The sequence below is a fragment of the Acomys minous genome (genome assembly GCF_964271855.1).
Source record: "Acomys minous genome assembly, chromosome: 16".
Lineage (NCBI taxonomy): Eukaryota > Metazoa > Chordata > Mammalia > Rodentia > Muridae > Acomys > Acomys minous.
The window spans coordinates 25,602,259-25,623,032 of NC_140498.1; the positions used below are offsets into that span (position 1 = coordinate 25,602,259).

The 20,774-nt window shown below is 41.2% G+C and overlaps 1 protein-coding gene across 7 annotated transcripts in view; it reads right to left on the reverse strand.

The window, feature by feature from the left end:
- The window catches only part of EBF1 (EBF transcription factor 1), a 395,401-nt gene that overhangs the window by 65,290 nt on the left and 309,337 nt on the right, over positions 1–20,774 (reverse strand). For all 7 annotated transcript variants that reach the window (XM_084763355.1, XM_084763354.1, XM_084763353.1 and 4 more), the window contains one exon: positions 16,846–16,972. In XM_084763355.1, coding sequence (XP_084619481.1) covers positions 16,846–16,972 — 127 coding nt within the window. The remainder of the gene's footprint in view (positions 1–16,845; positions 16,973–20,774) is intronic.

Below are 20,774 nucleotides of genomic sequence, written 5' to 3' on the forward strand. Positions count from 1 at the left end.
CAGATAAACTCATATCCTAGTCTGCAGTTGGCGTGCTCCAAGCTTGATTATTTAGATGTGCACATCGGCAGTGTCCACACTCCACTGAAGAGCTGGGGAGTGGACTCCCCTCTGTGAGCTGCGGGATGATGAGTGAATTCTGTGCCTCCTATGAAATAATGTATGTTATTTGGCAGAGAATGCTTAGTGGTAACTAAATAATCATTACAGTGCAGCCAGTGGCAATTACATGGTAATTCACATTAACTTCATAATAAGCACTGTCCTTTTCACTATATCCATCTGAAGATGAGGCAGAATCATAGGCTTTCATTTCTTTTTAATGCCACCCAAAATAAGAATAAAGTAAGATCATTGTAAAGGCAGGAGGCTCTGGAACATAATAGTGGTGAGTTAAGCTATAGAGCCCATTAAAGAAATGTTTAAATTCATTAAGTATAATTAGACATGACATGCCAGAATTCACAAACAGTCATTCTAATAAACTCATTAAAATTTTTGGTGGGTTCCATAGAAAAGGAGAGACTCATATTATAGGTTGTTATATTATATTAAAGCTTTATAATTTTATATGGGCTCTTCTCTTTTTATGTAAAAGCCTATGGAACATTATAAGAATAGTTCTGCTTAAATCAATGAGTCTTAAACAACAATGTACTTCTTGTAACATGTATTTAATAATGTAATAAACTATTCTGAGTGGTATAGAATAAAATGGCAGGGACTTCATTCTGATTGGCTGAGAAATCTTGGGCTATAGGGCCTCATCTTCTTCCAACATTGCAGGGTGCACATTTACACTCAAATGTCCATTCACATGCATATTATTTAATCCGGGCAATTATGAAGTACTGAAAGCACTTTCATTACCAGTTGAACCTTTAGAAGACTTCATCCTAAGAATGCATCATATGTAAGTATAGGAAGAGGCATTCTGAGAAGAAAGCAGTGGGAGCAACTTTAATTGAATACTTATATTAGTGAATTAAATTAGGTCTGTTTTAAAGCGAGCTACCCTTAATTAGCTGCTGTTGGGAAATTGGAAAGAATATATTTTACTTTTTACTCATTACGCTGAGCATCAGGGGACAGCTGGCCATTGTTTTGATTTTTACCAACAACTGAATGCCTTTTTTAGGAGCTCCCTCAAATGATATTTTGTTTTATTTGAATTCTAATGGGAGCCTCTAATAAAGTTTAATAAAGAAAAAAAATTTTTTTAAATCTCTTGTACAATCTTGGTTATTGGTTTGTTTGCTTTAATGAACTGGGGTGTGCAACTGATAGAGCCATGTCATCCTCACCTCTGACTGCAGCAAAACCAGCCAAAAGGCCATACCCTTCTTCATGGCCAGTGTGTCAGCTGGCTGCCCCGGGCCTCCAGAAGTGACAGGAACAACCCACTGAGCTCGCACACATGGAAATCTCTCTCCAGGATGGTTTAAGTCTTGGATCTGATTACCATCATCCTCAAATAGTTTCCTCATTGGCCCCATGACTCTGCTTCTAGATCCCTGAAGATCACTAAACACAGCAAAGGCTGTGCCTTCTTATCTCCTTGGTAACAACTGGAAGATAGAGAATTTAAGAAGGAGGGTCTGCAGAGGTCCTGGATCAGTAGGACTATCGCTAGTCTGTATAGGCATTTGATTAGGAGATCACAGTAGGGATGGGAAGCTTAGGCAGAACCCCCTCAAGACCCTCCCTGACTAGCATTTGAAAAGATGAAAAGATGTATGCATGGTGCAGACATCTATGATGTTGGGGTGAAGGGAAACGCCCTTGACCTGAGTGATTGGGTTTTACTCACAACGGAAATGACACTTGGTTCTTCCCTAGAACTTTGATTTACCAAAGGGTGAAGGAAAGTCCCCCATTTCTTTTGTCAGCAAAAAGGGAATGATGGAAACAAATTGGAGCAGGGCAGTCTATAACATCCTTTCTGCAAATGTCACATATTGCACGTTCCAAAGAATCAAGTAGCCACAGGGCTCCAAGCCTTCCCTGAGGGTTTGCGCAAAGAATGGTGTTCTTAACATATCAAGCAGCAGCTGCTCCCTAGCCATGCTGGTGGTTGTGGAACTAGCCTTAATATGCATTCAGAAAACTGATGACTTCAACTATTTGAACATTTAGGAATCCGGTTGCATATGGTTTGCTTTGCTTCCGTATGCAGACCTATCCTGTGTGAGTTTGGGTCAGCCTTCCCCTTCTCTGAGCCTCAGATGAAAAACAGGAATGGCTAAGGTGACTTCTGGAGACTTTTCTGTCTCTGTCTTTAGAACTCAGACTTACTGAAGTGTGGATCATCTTTTTCTTTCTTTTTTCTCATGTATTATTTTATTGTTTGACAGTGCTGTATACTTGTGTTATGAAATTTGTGTCATTTTCGCCCTCAGTCCACTCCCTCATCCACAGCTGCTCCCAAACTGATATACTTTATAGCAAGTTTTCCTCCTGTGCTCATGTCTTCCTCTTGTGTGCAGTCTGTTCAGCATAACTACTTTCCCAAGAGTGAGTGGTAGGCAATGTGACATGGCAAGGGCAACTTATCAGTGGCTATGTCACACACAGTAATTAAATACATACATACATACATAAATACATAGTAAGTCAATAAATAGGCTCTTCCTCCCTCAACACATGCTAACTGCCAATAGTCTCTCTGGAAGGATGGGGCTTCATGGGCCCCTCCCTCTTTTATGACGAAATGCTGATGGGCCTCAACTTACACAAAGCTTGTGAGAACCACAGACTACTGGGAGTTCATGACTGCAACAACTGTGTTGTGCCCAGAAGTAATCTTTTTTTTTTTTCTATACATCTCAGCATCCTGTCTCTCTCACTCTCTCCTTCTCCTCATTGCTTCCATATGGATTAATTCTTGATAAGATTCCCTGTTAGCTGAGCACCTACTACGCACTGCACACCAGGCTAAGCTTTCCCCAGGCTTGCTTTTACTACACCCTCATGGGCAGCCTACTACAGATCACCCTTGCTTTGGAGACAAGGAAATGGATGTCTCAGATTGGTTAGAAAAATTTCAAGAAATTGGGCTGGTTTCTTAAGTCTAAGAAGGGGCCTGCATAGTGCAGAGACAAGTTCACCATTGACAGGCAGGAGAAAGCGGGTGGGATAGAAGAGCCCTCTAGATGCATGATTACCTAAGCCTTGGAAGTCTGCCTGGTTCACATCCTCTGTCATGACCCACTTGGCTACCTGCAGGATCACATCCCATGCACCTACGAGAACATTTTTGCTTTTCCTTCGTGTCTCCGTCCATTCACTGACTTGCCTAACACTTAGTGTGTCCTATTCTGAGCCAGGCCCTGAGATCATGGCTGTGAGTAAGAGATGAGACCCTGCCTTCCTTTATACTCCATTGAGAGACAGGAGTTGCCCACACACAGACAACCGGGGTCAAATTTGCTGGCATAAGTTTGCAAGAATAAGTTCAAAATACAACCTATAGCCAAAGTGCCCATACTTGGGGAAGCTGCCCAAGAATCCAGAATTTTCTTTCTAATTAGTGTATTATAGTCCAAGTAAAGGGTGGAGCAGAGCCCATGTAAGTTAATTGTGTGGATGTAAATCTGAGCTGGTACAAAGTGGGATCCACGTGTGTGTGTGTGTGTGTGTGTGTGTGTGTGTGTGTGTGTGTGTGTGTGTCTAGATCTGATATCAAATCCATCATTGGGTGACCTAAAAGCCCTGAAAAAGACCCACTGCATTTCTTCCTAAGACTCACTTATTTACATTTGAAAACAGAGCTAAAAGTGCTCCCTCCTTTCTACCTCAAATGTAACAAAACAGAAATGGGGAGTGAGGAATGCTTAATTATGGCACTGTATTTAATCAGCTTCTATCTCTTTACCCACATAAGATAAGAGCAATGACACACAGGGATTCAGTGGCCAGGCCTGTTCTTTGGCTCCTGATATAACTTCCTGACAAGCCCAAAAACATTTTTTCCCTTTGTGTGGCTAGTAATTTCATCACATGGAAATTCTGCCTTCCAATGATCTCCTTAGACCCTCTGAGCAAAGCAGGGTGACACACAGTGCATTTTTACCATAATAGAGCTCTGGAGTACAAGAATTATCATCCATAAGACAGCTAACAGCCACCCATATAGAACTCAAAGACCCTGGAGAAGTCAGCCTGGCCTTGATGGCTTTTCTAAAAGTCAGTTGGAACTGAAGGAGTGTGTGTGTGTGAGTGAGTGTGTGTGCGCATGTGTGTGTGCGTGTGCGTGTGCGTGTGTGTGTAGAACATGTGCAGAGGTCGTTTTCTGTGCTGATATTTAAATCTGAAAGTCTTTCTGACTGTGAACAAAGAGCTAAATTAGCTCCATACTGACTGGGAGTCAGTGCTTCCTGACTCAACCGCTGGAGCTAATCCCAGGTGGCTCAGGCCAGCAGGCCGGCCCTTCCACGGTGATTCGAAGTTAACCACAGTTGCTGTGAACAGGAAGAAGATGCATGCTTACATGTGCGAGGTCGAAGAGCGGGAGGTGGAAGGGGAAGTGTATTTATTCTTCTGTTGTTGTTTCTGCCCACGAGTTAAGGATTCCCAGGCCCTGTCCTGGGCCTCTCACCGCTGAGAGGTGGTGTAGGAAATCTCCAGTTTTTAGATTGGTGCACGGTAACCACTTGCACTTTCAGTGCCCTGAATAGTGAGGCCCACAGAAGCAGGAGGACGGATCTTACTCAGGTTGAAAACATGATGTGGCTTAGACCATCCAGTTCATGACCAGAATCGCATATGACAGACGACTCAACTAAGAGAAGCAACACTAATGAGCTAAAGCTAATAAAAAGGTGGCTTCTCCCTCCTCCAAAACAAAACAAAACAAACAAACAACAACAACAAAACCAGCCCAAAACCTTCATTATATACTTGAAGCATACCTACTCCGTCACATTATCTTTAAGCAAGGGCATGACATGCCATAAAGGTAAGAAAGTCAGTCATGACAAGAAACTGGAATAGTAAATTAACATAACTTTAATAGCTATTTCTATGGAACTGGCCTCTCACTACTTAAGTTTCTTATGACATTTATTTTATTTTATTTTACTTTGTTGGCTGATGTATTGATTGATCAGTCAATCTGTCTTATGGTGCTGGTAATCGAACCTGGGTTCTTCCGTGGGCTAGGCATGTACTCTACCTGTGAGCTACAGCCATAGCCAAATAAAACCTTTTAAAGGCTGCTTATAAACACTGCTAAGAGGGCTCATGTTTGGAATTTTTTAAAAAAAAATAGCAAAAGGGCTGCATGCTGTGGCATAAAGCTTCCCCTGAAAACACAGTGCGCAGACTCGGGAAGAACCGTGTCCTCAATGCAACAATGAAGACGATATAGAGGATGAGTTCCCTGGCCTTAAACCCTCACAGAGGACTAGCTTTATGCCATGCTTTTCTTTCCTTCCTTCCAATCTTTTCTTTCCCTTTCTCCCCCTGCCCCCCAAGATACAAAAGTAGAAAGGGAACCATCAGAGAAGATGAAGAAGACCAGTATGGAGGGGCGCAAACAGAGATAGTGGTGAGATAAATGGAATAAAAGCATACTATATGTATTTAGAAAGATGTCATAAGAAAACCATCCTTTCTTTCCTTCTTCTTTTTTCTTTTTAGACAGGGTCATCCAGGCTGGCCTTGCACTTTTGATCTTTTTTGCTGTCGTCTTCTGAGTCTAGAGATTAGAGGCATGGGCTAATGTATCTGGCTCAGAAACTTGTTATTTTGGATTTTTTAAAAAAAGGGCTTTGGTTTTTATATTTAAAATGCCAATGGCAAAGATTATATTGATTATATGAATAAGAGTAGAAATTCTACAATTAGTAAAGGCTATGCCCATAAATACTGTACAGTATGGGATTTTAAAAATACCATAACTAAATATGAGGAGTAGTGTAAGTAGATGCTTCATCATTTGTTGGAATCAGTAAATCCCACCAGGAAAACACTTTATATTCAGTATCATGCTGTCACTCAGAAGATATTATGTAAAAATTCTATATAAAAAAAAAGCCAAGTGTGCTGCTCAACTATAGGGGAATGATTAAATAAATAAGGGTTCAGCCATAAAATGGACTACTATACAGCCACTAAAGTACAGTGAAGGAAAACCTGAACATACAAATGAACTGTTTGAGACTTACACTACAAAGCATGATATAAAATTACAAAAAAAAACCCTTCTTATTCTCTCTGATATAACCTTTATGAATATACATAGAAAAATATGGCACTTAAAAAATACTAACAGCGGTTATCTCAAAGGAATGGGATGAGGAGTGGTGATTTATTATATATATATATATATATATGTATATATATATATATAGCATCTATATAAGTTTGAAATGTGTTCACAATGATATAAGTTACTTGAAATACTTAAGGCTCATATTTTCTAGAAACAGCAATGTCCTTCCTCACCTGCAACCCAATTTCAGGGAACTGGGGATACTGCACATGCTAATAAGGTTACATGGCTTCCTCAGGGGCTTTGAGGGTGGTTTCCTCCTTGGTGCCCAGCCTGGTGTCCCTGAACAGGGTCTGACTCCTTCCTCCACCTACTAGCTTGAAAAAAAAACCCCAGGGAATTACCTCACCTCTATCAGTTTCCTTGTCTTAGAAGTGGGTTAAAAATGGAGGCTGACTAATGCAGACTTAGGGGGTGGAATACACAGGTGTGTTTTACATTTTAGTGTCATAGAGAGAAAGAAGATTCAGCTAGCAAGGAGAAGACAGAGTTGGTGGGGACATGTGGGATAGGAAAGAACAACCAGATAGAAGGAAACCGCGATGGGGAGTGTGGCAAACCAGTGGGGGAAAGAGGAGGTCAACATTCTGTCTGGGTACCCTGGAGTTTCCTGAGGGAACAGTAGGAGGAACCTGCTTCAACCAGTCTAGGGTTCTATTTCTGGACTAAAGTTGCAAGGAGGCTTGAGGGGTTCAGATGGCTCCCACTTATTCTTAGGAAAGCGCAATCCTATGGACGCAGCCAAGGACAATGTCCAGAATTCACTGACCATGGAGGTCATCCAGGTTTTACACAGAATGCTTCATGTTGTAGCCGCATGTTTGGGGGAGCTGGTGCTGACCTCTAAGGACGGTGAGTGGGTCCTTGAAGCATGTACAGAGTGATGGACCCCAGCTAGCTAATGTGTCAGTCTCGGAATTTTGACATTCCCTACCCCCACCTTGACCCCGACCCCTGCCAAAGAATCCAGGTATAGGACTATTGACTTTGTGCTATAGATTTTTCAAATACAAAAAGAGACCAGAACAGAGATTCAAGCTGTCTCACTTTAATAGGAAGACCGGGATGCCTCTACCAGAGATTAGGATGCATCTAATAAAGTTCCGATGAACCATGAAATGATTATCAAAGATTAGAAATTGTTTTAAATTCATGACGCCCTAGTCTTTCTGATGCATTGCTAAATGGCTGAACAAAACAAAAACAAACCTCACTTAATATTATATAAGGTATTTTTTGGAATGAGGTAGATATTCTGAGGGGGGGGAACTACAAGATACATGTCATTAAAATAATATGACTGGCTCACTTTTATGGAGTGTTTATGCTTAAAAGGCTGGTAGGAATGTGGTCAATTTTAATATTAGTTTACTTGCTTTTAATTGCTGCTTCCTAAAATGTGGTGCTTGGTAATTAAAAAAAGAAAAACAGGTTTTAATGCTCTAGTGGACACCCCTCTCGTCATTAGCCTGAACAATGAACAGAGGCTCAGCATCTACACCACTGCAAACATGGAAAAGCAGAACAGAAAACAGCCCTCTGTAAGCAGTGGAAATAAATCACATGAAAAGGGAAAAAGAAACAGAGTTGCCTTCCCCCCTACCCCGACCCTAAGATGTTAGGAGAAATTTCCAGATATGTAGTTCAAAAGCTGGAGGGTTAATTTATCACTAATTGCAGTTTGAAAAAAAAATATAAATAAAAAAAATTTTAAAGCGTCCTTGAAATCTTCAAACCAGATACCTTATTGGCTTTGAAAACCAAATCATGTTATATCACACTAAAAAGATTAGCAACCTAAGACCCTTCTCGTATTGCAGTACAGTGCTGAGAATCCATAGGAAGCGTGGGTCTTGTGTTCATTGTTAATGACTCTCTAATCCTTTACCAGCAATTTATAGTTTAGCAACACATCTTAAAGATTAAAGCCATGTGACAAATAGTTCATGTCCTTTAATAACCAAATCGCATGTCTCAGATCCGGGCACAGACCTGTCTGTTTTTTCCTTCTATACAGTTTTGTGGGTAGGAAATACTTCATGTCCCTATTACATGAATGATGAATGGGACCGTTGGTTATGGTCTGTTATTTGCTTGGCTATAGTCAATATGTTTTCTTTGGACAGGGATTTCTGTGATTTATCTCTCTCCTGGCCTTATCACTTATTAACTCTGAGGAGACAGGAAAAAGCCAAGGTTGTATATGAGGCCTTGTGGCCATTTAGACCTCTAATGTCAGGGAAAATATTCCTTTTAATGATCCCGTTACACTAGCTACTCATGTCCTGATTACACTCTACTCCAAATAGGAAATAAGGGTCATATTTCTTGGAAAGTATATACATAAAATATGCAAAATAATATGCTTCCTTCAGACTGGCTTTATTCTTTGAAGAAAACGGCTTTCATTTCATAGACGTCACCAAGGTACAATGGTTACTTTTACAGATTGTAGTTGTTCTGCCATTAGGGTACCCACTGAGTTTAACTGTACAGATGCCAGCACACTCCACAGTACCCCTCCTATCAACACATGTAAGTCCAGGGTGGGTGGGGGGCGGAATCACATTTTGTAAAAACAAATCTTTGCTTCAGTGGAGAAGAGGGTTGGGACTTACTCTTTGCATCAAAACAAAAGGAATGAACATTCTTTCTGCACTGAATTCCTTCCTTTTATGTGAACTGTTCTCTTGGAGTCATTTTTTAAGGCATAGGGGAAAGAGCTGCCTCTGAATTTTTCTTTTTTATTGAGTCTTTTCCAGTCAGGACAGCACTGATACAGAACCACAGAGAGAGTGTCCATTACACAACCCCCTTGCAGTCAGATCCTAAATGAAAATAATCTGATTCAGAGAGGGGTGCTAGAGAAGAGGAGGAGGAGCTGGAAATCAAGCAAACAAACACATTCTTGTTTTCTGTCCTCCATCCTTTGTAAATGGATGCTAGGCCTGTGTTTTTAACAGCGATCAAGAGTGTAGAATATGGCCCTGCGCAAAGCATCTTCAGACTCATTCTTTCGCTGGTTACTACAAGACCCTTCGGGAAACGGCAAAGTCAGAGTTCCACCACTATCAAGCTTGAGAAAAAAAAAAAGAAACAAAGAAACCAACAAACAAAAACCCTGCTCACTTTAAGTCCAGTCTGCCTCGCTTCACATCCAACCTTTCCACTCCTTAGCTCTCGAATCCTCTCTCCCTACATCCCGTCTCCACTGGTTGCCACCTAAACCCAAGCTGCCAGATATCTTTCCTAGGTGACTTCAAAGACCTTTGAGGAAGACTTCCAACTCTCACTCTAGTCTGCAGCACATCCTTCCAGGGGTCTGAAAAATTAGAAATGTCACAGCCAACTGCCATTGCAGAAACTCCAAAAACTGCCAGGGGCTCTAAAGATAAGCATCAACTACTCCTCATGGCTTCTATTCAGTGTCATCTTACACACTCCATCTCTGGAACATTCTCTCTGCCTGGAAGCCTAACATCCTGCACAGATTCCTGTATTGATGCTTGGTCATCCATCAAATCTTGGCTCACACATCTTTCCCGGGTAGGAGCTAAGTAACTTGTTAGGGTTCCTTTTCTTATGTGCTTATCTGAAACCCTGTTCTTATTTTTCTGGATATTTCCCAGGCTTGATAACTTAGGACTTAGGAACATCCATGTTACCGCTAGGGCCAGAAGATCAGTGAAAATGGTGCTACTGTGTTTTAGGTCATTGCCTAGAACTGGTTTAGGACATTACCTAGAACAGAGCAGGGAATTTGCAAGCATTCTGATAAGTAAAGGAATCAACAAAATGAGGCAGGGAAATCAGAACTAAACCCAGATGTCATGAGTCCAACTCCACAACCCAGGGAGAAATAATGTTTTGCATCCCAGGGAAAACTGAAATACATACAAGTAGGCTGAAATGACCAGGGTTTTTGGACTTTTTTTTTTAATAGAAACAACATTTTCACTGTCTGTTCTTCACATTCTGAGTTTATTTTTAGGAAACACTCCTACCAGAACAGGCACCATCAGAACTACATTATCTATCTGACCTATTTAGTCTTTAAACACAAATACTATTAAAATGTCTCCATCTTATAGGTGAAGAAATGAAAAGATTTATACTACAGATCTAACCTTTTTTTTTTCCTTTATCAGAAACCTCAACTATGGTATTCTACGCATGAAAATGTCAAGTGCAGAGGGATAGATTCTTAATTAACAGATTCTATTTACAGCCCGTGTCATCCAGATTACAACAATCAATGAGGACCCATTGATCCTGGGCAATATGTTAATCAATTATCAGGGAACACCTATCACAACCTCATGAGTTAAGTCAAGCTGCTTCAATGCAGCTTACAAAGTCATGTGAGACTGAGAAAGGCTATCTCTTTCTTTATCAAGTTAGTGGGTCTGCTTCGATTTCCAGAAACAATATAAGAAAAGAACTCTGTGCTTAAGGAAGCAAGTGATGAGGAAGTGGTCTATTTGCATGGGCCAAGAGAGATCAAATGTCAGAAAATTTCAGGTCAATTAGGATACGCTATGGGGAATCCCAAAGTTACCTATTTCAACCATGCCTTTTACAGTGAAAACAACCTGAGTCTAGTATAATAACAATCTATACTAGGTCTCTCGGTGCCACAGTCAGAGAGCAGTCAAAGGACCAGAGTTAGAACTGTAGCCAAATCGTGCATGTGTTTTTGCAAAAGGCACTTGCCACACCTCAGGTAGCTAATATAGAATGAGTTTGAGGCATAGTGAGGGGCTGAGAAAACACCATGGCAAAGCTGAGTGAGCTACAAACGCCAAGGCCAAGGGGCTGCATGGCAGCTTACATCTACTGAGCAAACAGACACAGTTCTCTGCAGGGTAATGATAAGATGGTGGCTTTTTAGAAGATTTAGGCAGCCATGACTTCACATGAAAGAAGGGTAAGGAACAGGAGAGATTCACTGGGTTCCAACTCTGCCTCCCACATAAAGAGAATAACTTGGTTAGCCCTGAGGGAAACTTCTAAGAAGGAAAAACCAGAGTTTTGTGGGCTGAAGGGTCTTGAACCTGGAGTTGAAGCTGACTATAGCCTATGCTCTCTGAGGGAGGTTGGTGATGGCTCTGCCCATGTTACTATGTCCTGAAGAAGAGAAGAAGACATTGGAGGGGAAAAGAAGAGCAAATCCACATATTTTTGTTGAAAAAAAAAAAAGTACTGAAGAAGTTTCCACATCAAGATTGCTAATCAAATATTTATTATTTGAGCTATGGTGTTTGGGCTTCAAAAGTCCATGTGCTCAATTCTGGGTATTCAGTATGGCAGCGCTAAGAGGGGGAGCCTAAAGAAATTTGATTAAATTAATTATCCTATTGGATATGCTGTCCTCAGAATGGATGAATGCACTCCTTGTAACATCCTGGTTAGTTCTCATGAGAGTGTGTTGCTATCAAGAGTACAAGCTCGAATGCCCAAGCCTTCTGTCTCGCCAGGCAATCACGCTCCTCCACCATGAATACGCCTCTTCCACCGTGATGTGATGCAGCCCAAGAGAGCCTTAATAGAGGCTAAACCAACGGGACCATTTGGTCTTGGTCTTTCCACCTCCTAAAGTAGGAGTTAAATAATTCAGTTTCCTTTATAAGCACCCCAACGTGGTTACTTTGTTGTTGACAACAGAAAGTAGAATAATTACTTATAAATCTGCTTCACTCTAACTATTCATATGCTGCCCTTTCTGTTTGTTGTTGTTTCTGATTCTGTTACTAAAGACCCTTAAAGGCACATCTTAGACTTCTAGGAAGAAGAGGATGATGGAGGAAAAGCTGTGGAAAGGGACTGAAAAAAGTGGAATGGGTAGGGCTTCGGCAATTGCTCAGCAGTTCAGAGATTTTGTGCTTTTGCCGAGGACTCAGATTCAACTCCAAGCACCCAAGGGTCAGCTTGCAACCATCTGTAACTCCAGTTCCAGAATATCTGACGTCCTTGCCCAAACTCCGTGGGCACTGGCATGCACACAATGCACATGGAGACAAACCCCTTATACACAGAAAATAGCAAATTTTAAGAAGAATCAATGACTAAAGATAATGGTCACCATTTATTAATGCCAATGCTAGAATCTGGCCTCTTTGAGATGTTATACGTTTCTCCGATTCTAAAAAAAAAAACACTGGCAAGTTATCGTTTTCTTCTTCCTGTGGCTCAGAGCCATAATAGGGAAATTTCAGGAATGGCTTCTCTAGTAAATGGCAAAGCTGGGATTTCAATCTATGTCCATGACCTTCAATGGAAGTACCTCATCCCTGGGCCACACTGTATCCCTGGCAATGAAAAGGGAACTGATGGAGAGGAAAGGGGAAAGGGAAAGCTTGAGGGAGAGGGAGGAGGGTTAAAACAAATATGAGCAAGAGAAAAACTTGGAAACTAAGAATCCTCAAGTGCTGCAGAAGACATTTGCCTGCATGGTCCGTCCTATGGGCAGTATGTTCTGTGTTGCCCAGGGATGAGACATACAAACAGGAAGTATTTCAGGAAGAAGTTTCATTCCTCAATTAATACACTATTTGGATGGGCTCATACAGGGGCCACAAGTTGGGTAAATACAGTTAAAATGGAAAAGTAGTTGGTACAAGGGTTCTGATAGGTTGTCTAACTAGCCAATCAGTTGGGTTGTCAGTCACTCAAGACTGTGAGTACAGCTCTGAGTTAGTGAAACATTATTCTGTGGTACTTTTTTTAAAAATTTATTTGTATTTACTTTTTAAAATTTTTTTCCCTGAACACAGAGGCCTTTCCCATGAAGAAGTTATTAGAATGAAAGTAAAGAGCTAACTTTAGAAGTGGTCACTTGTTATTAGAAAACCCACTTTTAAGAATTTGAAAGCAAAAAGCCAAATAGCTCCTAAGAAACTTTTATTAGCATTCAAGTTCACTGAAGGCTTAGCAGGAATGAATAATCATGTTCCGAAAAGAAACAGCTCATTTAAAGACTGAATGGTTATAAAACAAACAACAAACAAACAAAAACAAGGGGTGCCAATCATGAAGATATTAGGGAGATGCTATATGGTCAGTGAAATATGCTGAGTCCTGGGATTTTATGTCTTGTCTACCTGGACTTACTGACCAGATACAATATCATAAGACTCTGAAAACAATCCTGTAACTTTATTTCATTTTTCATTTCTTTCATTTAGAAACACTTAAAATGTAAGGTCAGCCATGCCACCACATTTGCAAAAGAATAAGGAAACAAAATAAAGTTTTATCTGGCCACTGCTGTTAGGGCTTCTGTGTTCTATTAAAGTCTGGGCCCACTTTTCTCCATGACTCTGATGCAAACATCAGAGCATCATTTAGCTAGTGGGCAGGAATGCTCAAGTTGAAGGGCCAGTAATGGAAAGCTGCACCCAGCAATCTTACAGATTGGGATCAGCCTTCAACCTATGTTTAGTCAGACTACTTCCTCCGAAAGGCTGCCTTTACCTACAGCGACTAGACCAGGGTATTCCGTTATGGTTCTATTGTCTGGTTTTGCTTAAAGTCAACTTGTAGAGCCTTCCACATTCCTATATCCAAACTCTCTCGAGCTCTCTGAGAACAGTGGGAGTGCCTTAATTGGGGTGTTGTTTTCCAGTTCTATGATATATCCTATTTTCTTTTTAAGGGGAAAAAAATTCCAGTGACATTCCAGTAAGAAACAAGAATGGCTCGCCAATCCAGAAAGACAAGCCTCTCATGTTGAAGCCGTGTGGATGGTAAAGAGGAAGTGTGAACCTCTGTGTACGGGCACAAGAGGGGCCTGCACATGAACACATACCTTAGCAGCTGCTTGGACACAAAGGCCAGAGAAGCACTGAGACCCTGTCTCTACACTTTCCTTGGTAAACAGTGATGAGCAGAGGGGTAAACGAAGTAAGCCCCAGGTGCTGGGAGCCTCACCATGCCTAAGGACCTACCACAAAGAAAGCCACATGCCTGTGATCAGGAGGCTCACAAGCTTCCTAGTTAAAACGATGTGATGTCACTGCAACTATTGATAGCCAAGAGGCCTTTGTCCTGACTCTCTCTATTTTTATTTTCCTAACACAAGAAGAGGTTAGACTCCCTCCAGGAATACATTTCAAATGGCATCTTCTTATCAGTTGCCCACACTTGGAGGCATGGATGCTTTTGTCTCTCTTTAAGTTTCCACAAGTGAGCGTATCAATACACTTTCCTCCCTAATCACTTTCCTTAGCTTCCAGTTCTGCTGCTTTGATCTTTGATCTTAATTCCAGTGTGCTCTAGCTTTCCCAAAATGTGATTTCTTAAACTGATGGCAAGTTTGGAATGACTTAAAAATCTTAACGAATGGTGGGTCAGTCAGTGCCTTGGGTTATTTTTTTTCCATGGGAGGGGGTGTTTTGTTTTGTTTGCAAATTTAAGTAATGTAATGGAAGTGATTAAAAAATTTTATGACCAGGTGGCTTTAGGGTGTATTTTGTTAGACACTGATTAAAATAATTTCTTCTAAATGAGACCTGACCACAAAATGGAGCCATTAATGTTCAAGGACATCGCCACCAAAGCGTAAACCATGGCTGACCACCTCTGGTGTCTCCCACCCCACAAGCTTTTTCTTATTTTTTCTATTCCTCTTCTTCTCCTTGTCCTCCTCCTCCTCCTTCTTCTTCTTTCTTTCTTGTCCTTAATAGCAGAGTAAATAAGCAACCAGCGAAGCATAAATATTTTCAGCCAAAAACAGAGTCCAAACTCCTCAGAGGAAACATTTGGCCTCTGTGGTTTGGTACTATGTTCCAGAACAGCGTGTCCAGTGAAGAACACTGTGAAAAAACTCCCATCCCTTCGAATGACAGTGGGGAATGTTACAGTATCAGACATTTCAGTTGGTCCTTTTCCTGCAAGCCTATAATGAGGCTTGTAAAAAAAAAATAGAAAGAAAGAAAAGGGGGAAAAAAAGAGAAAAAATTACAGTGCTATGGGGAAGTTCTCATGGGAAAAATGAATGGCAGGAAACCCTAGATTTAAAAGAAACAGTTAATCCGCTATTTTGATTGTTCTTCAAAACTTATGCTGAACCAATGAGCCTAATTAAAACCACTTGGCCCACTTCTATAAAGCATCATAGCTTTCTCTATGCTTCGTTTGTATACACCACAAAACTCCAGATAGAGTTGGTTTTTTTTTTTTCAAGCGCTCACTAACAAAGTGCTGACTTTGTTGGGATGGCTGAGCTAATTTCGTGAACTCAGTGTGAAACCTGAGCTAAACAAAATTGTGGTAATTTTCCTTAATTTGTAAAAGTGATTGGAGTGCAAACAAAATTTTCCTCTTGGGTCAATCCTATAATTTTCAATTAACTAAAACTAATCGGCAGGCAGGCACCAACCCTGTATTTTGTTTAAAGGGCTGGGAGGCATTTCCGAGGGGCAAGATATATTGACTTGCTTATTTGTTTGTTTGTTTGTTTGTTTGTCTGTTTGTGGGTGGGGGTTGTTAGAGAGAGAGAGAGAGAGAGAGAGAGAGAGAGAGAGAGAGAATTATTAAACATGCTTGGTTTGGTTCATAGTATAAAATTATAGGGGAAGCTGCTTTGGGGTAAAATGTTAAAGCAGAAAAGAAATCTGCCCATTGAATTATATGGCTTAATTAGGATGTGCTAACAGAACCAGTTCTCCTGCTCCTGACCCCTTTGTATAAAAACAAGTTCCAGTGGTAACTGGAAAAGAAAAGCTGTGCCTAGATCCTGAATGGAGCTAGCCAGGTGACATAAAGCCAAGGGTCCTCAAACTTACCAGGCCACAGGAAATGTAGACATCAGTCTACACCTCACCTTGGAGCATGTAAGAAACAAAGAGTCTACCCAGCCCTTCCAGAGCAGATGTTGATGGCTAAAAGATTCCCCGGGTGTTTGCTCTGCCTGTTACGCGTATTTCTACATCCTGGCAGTCCAAATCCTGCCGGGTTGGCTGTGCCTGGTAAGGAGGATTTCAGATGCGCCCTGGAACACTAGTTAGCTGCTTACCACAAGGCAGGGCCATGTGCCAACACTGTTGGGGAAGGGAGCAGACAAAGTGCAGCTCACTATGAAAACTACCAAATGTGTTCAATTCAAATGCAGTGACAGGCTAGAAGAAAGGAGGACTGTTCATTAAAGTTCAACCCTGCAAACTCCATAAAGTAAACTCCAACAAGCTGGCCAAGCTACTAGAGAGACCTTGGTCCTGTCTAGTACTACCCTTGCTCTCTTTAACATCTCAGGCTATTTCTCTAAGTAGCCAATCAACTATTTCAACATTCAAAACTGTTACATCTCTATAAGATTTTAGTAATAACAATCAAAGTAATGTCTTTGGTCCTGTATCTATTGAAATGGAGAATATATATATGTATGTATGTGTATATATATATATACGTGTGTGTGTATGTGTATGTGAATATACATATATATACATACCTGCATATACACACATATACATGCATACAAATTTGCATACATACATAAACACACACATAATCAAGTAAAACATCTGATAAGGCCAGGCCAGGTCCATGGTTACCATCTGCAGGCTCCCCCTTACCTGTGTAGATGAATCTTCCTGGTGTCCCTTTGCAGAACTGCTTGGACTTGTAGGACAATGTGACTTCCACAACACCAGGGATGTGTCGAGGAGGTGTCTGCACACGGATGGCATGAGGAGTTATCAACTGCAGGAGACATGCAAGGGGGAACGGTCACTGCAACACGTAAAGGACTCATGTCACAGCTGCCCTATCGCTCTCCATAAACAGAGCTTTAAAACACATCATTAACCTGTCAGTGGACACAATCTGGATGGAACCTGTAGGAAAAGATGCTGACAACAACATTTACAAGTGCTCTGCTTACAGCCACAACAGCATTATCTGGGTTTTCCTTCGCAGCAGGCCCCGGGCTTCCTGGTTTGGAAAGGGAACCTGGCCTCATGAAACGGTTTATCTCCTACAGGATATCCTTTGGAAAACCTGTTTGCAACAGATGCCCGAATCAGAGTAGAGCTTTGCCATGTCTATCCAGAGGTCCATGGGCCTGCTGTTTGAACTGAGCTCTTAAACACATGGAGAGCACAGAGGTAGGAAACAGTAGGCCCAGGCACTCTAATTAGCTGCAGAACACGTGTATGAAACGCCCTGAAGACCATTTGGCACATTAACTACCAGAGGCACAATCAAAGCATTTTAAAGGGGAGAGCAAAGGATCTGCCTCCCTGGAATAGCTTTGGGCTCTGGCTGAACTAAAGGCTCTCCATTAAAAAAAAAAAATCAAGGTCGGGGAGAGGACCACTGGATGGCCACCTTTACACTGTGCAAGGGCACACGCACAGTGAGAAAGCCCGCTTCCGAACTCTACTGGCAATCAAATTATACTATGAAGTAGGATTTATTTCTTATTACTCATATCTCAGTTTATATAAAGAAAATGTTATTAATGGTCATAAAATAGGCATTATCTGGTTCTTTAAGGGGAAAAAAAAGCCACCCTGGCATTTGACTGTTTGACCTGTGATGGAACTGCATTCTGAAAGTTCTCTCTCTGTAAGGTGAGGAATGGCCCACTTGGCTCAGCATTGTGGCACAGCCTGACCACTAGTGGGTAGAGCATCCTCTATGGGTGGTCTACAGTGAGTCAATGCCAGCTTATACTTATGCTGTCGGATGGCAACATCAGTAGAAGGAAGTTCTACTTAAATGAGAAAACCATCCAATTCAAATGTTTTGCCTGAGAATCATGGATGAGGTGAAGAGAAACCAAATACAGCCCCTCTTTGCCACTGAAGGAAACTGTCTTACCGCCTTGTGCTAGGCGGAAGAATGAGAAAGTTGTTAATGCTAAAATCCACAATGAATGTCATTACATGTTCCTGAAAGCACAAGAGAAGACACTAGAATGAAGTCATCTTAGGAGTCAGAAATGCTTTTTCCTCTTCTCTAGAATACAGAGGAAGTCTGAGCTTAGTGGCTAGAGACTGAGATTCACAAATGCACATTTCAGTTAGACCATACCATAAGGGAACTCAGGAGACCAAATCCATTCATCATGGCTTGTGATTTTGTGAGAAGTTAAGGGTTAATCCACAAAGAGCACCAACAATATTGTCTTGAAGTTTTGCACTAGGCCGGGGAGCTCCTGGGCTCTAGAGGAGAACCTACTATTTTTATTTTGCTAAATGGACATAAATATCAAGCTACTGTCTAACTCTGTACTCTATACCCCTAGGTGAGTGCAGCTTTCAGCCCTCATCAGAAATGCATCTTTGTGAAGGGGACAGCAGTTCAAAATGCAGAGAATAAATGTCTATGATCTGCCATAAATGGGACACCTGGATCACACCGCTTCTCCACAAGGCTCGGGAAACATCACATCTACTTCGGGCTGAGGAGCTACTGGTGGCTGCCACGTGTGATGGCTGCCAATAAGGGGAGAGTCAATTTTCTTGATTGATGTGGCCCCCAGTAGGTGGACCTGTTCCAGCTAATGGCTCCACCCATGAATTCAGGGACAGCACTAATTAGACTCAGTTTCGGGGTTTTTTGTTTGTTTGTTTGTTTGTTTGTCTGTTTGTTTTTCTTTTAAGGATGAAAAGGAGGATAAGAAGTTGGGCGAGTGATCTCTAGGTTTAGCTTGGGGGGTGTGCGTGAATATGAACAAAATATATTGTCTACATGCATGAAGTTCGCAATAAATAGATTTTTTTAAAAAGGGAAAAGTATTCTATTCCTATTGAAATCCTTCCAAAATGCTTTGAATGCTGTCTAAATCATGCAAAAACATGTCCTGTAACTTAACTTTGATAAATCAAGTCTCATGTTTGGAATCACCTGTCGTGCATCTTGCTACGACACAGAAGAACCCTAGGGGACTGCTGGAGTGCGAGGTGCTGTTTCATGCCCGAAGATGCTTCCAAACAGTTATGCACTTGAAGTTGTTTCTGTTTTCCTTTGTGCCTTTGCCCTCTGCACTGTCTAACCTGCACTTACAATCTGTAGGCGCAGAAACATGGTTGATCAAATTTACTGCTGTATAGAGAAGAAGAAAGGAATGAAGTCTAGACCATTCTTCGCCTAATCATGCTGAGCTGCTCATGTGTTCTCTATACAGTCAATCTTGCCTGATCTTCAACAGTCAGCATGGCCTGCCTCTTCGTAGGAATTGTAGAGGACGATGACGTTTATGCCGTGACTATCAGAAACCTATTTACTGTATGTCATCAAGAATTTCATGTTAATCTTTCTTCCACTAAATGGTTTTTGAGATCAGGAAAAGATCCTGGCTTGCAATGTCTATTCTTAAAGTTCCTTAAGGAGGTGCTGAAGAGATGGCTCAGTGGTGAAGGCTACACTAGGTGTCCTTGAAGAGGACCTGGGTTCAGTTCCCAGCATGCAGCACCCTCATTGTTGCCCATGGCCATGGGTAATTTCAGTTCCAGGGGATCCCATACCTTTTTTTTTGACCTCCATAGGCACCAGGTGTAGACATGGTCCACACGTATACATGCAGGCAATACACTCATACATATAAAATAAAAATGGACAAATCTAAACATGTGTTACTGAAAGAAGACCTTCCATAATTATGTTCTAAGTATTCCTGGAACAAATTCATGTATAAATGTGCTCACAATTCTATTAGCTGTTTGACTCCAGTAGGCACAATAATCCTTACACAAGTCCATTCTTCTTAACTGAGTAATAGTTAACACGTTTCCAAACTAAGTTACTCTCCAAGTAACAACCCAGTTAGTATTGCACTTATACCCCAACCTGAGCATGGGTTGCTGCCTATATGGTTTCCATGTTGTAAGAAAGAAGAGCACTTCTTAAAGGTTGTGCCTTCAAAAAGAAAATGATGAAGTTAAACTTTTAAGGTATTAAAGAGCTGGAGAGATGGCTTAGTGGTTAAACTGCTTGCTGCTCTCCTAGAGAACCAAATACTTAGATGGCTTACAACTGCCTGAAAAACCAATCCAACTCCAGAGGATCTTAGGCCCTCTTCTTGTCCCTTGGAGTACTACAAACATACACACATGCACACTCACACACACACACTCTCACACACGCACACAGGCACACACGCATGCATGCACACACCCACACACATTAGTCAAAATAAAAATCTAAAATTAAAAGAAGTTAAGACAGTAATAATAAAAGATCTACGCTAAAAGAGTGTTTATTCCTAAACTTGCAACTTTATCTTCTTTGTGTGTATGTCTACTCATCCCGTATGCTTACACAGGAAGTAATACTGTAAATAAATTACTGTGGGAAGATACTATCAAAATAAACAGTAGAATAATACCAGTTCGTAGTACTCTGTATGACATTTGATTACACAGAAATTAGATATGTAACTTCACAGAGAAATGGTCAAAAGGCAGGTGGGACCATGTTAACAGAAGTGGCCTTTTGGTGTAGGTAGCTTCAGTTTCTTCTCCCTGCCTCTCTTCTTCAACTCTTCAACAGTAAAAAT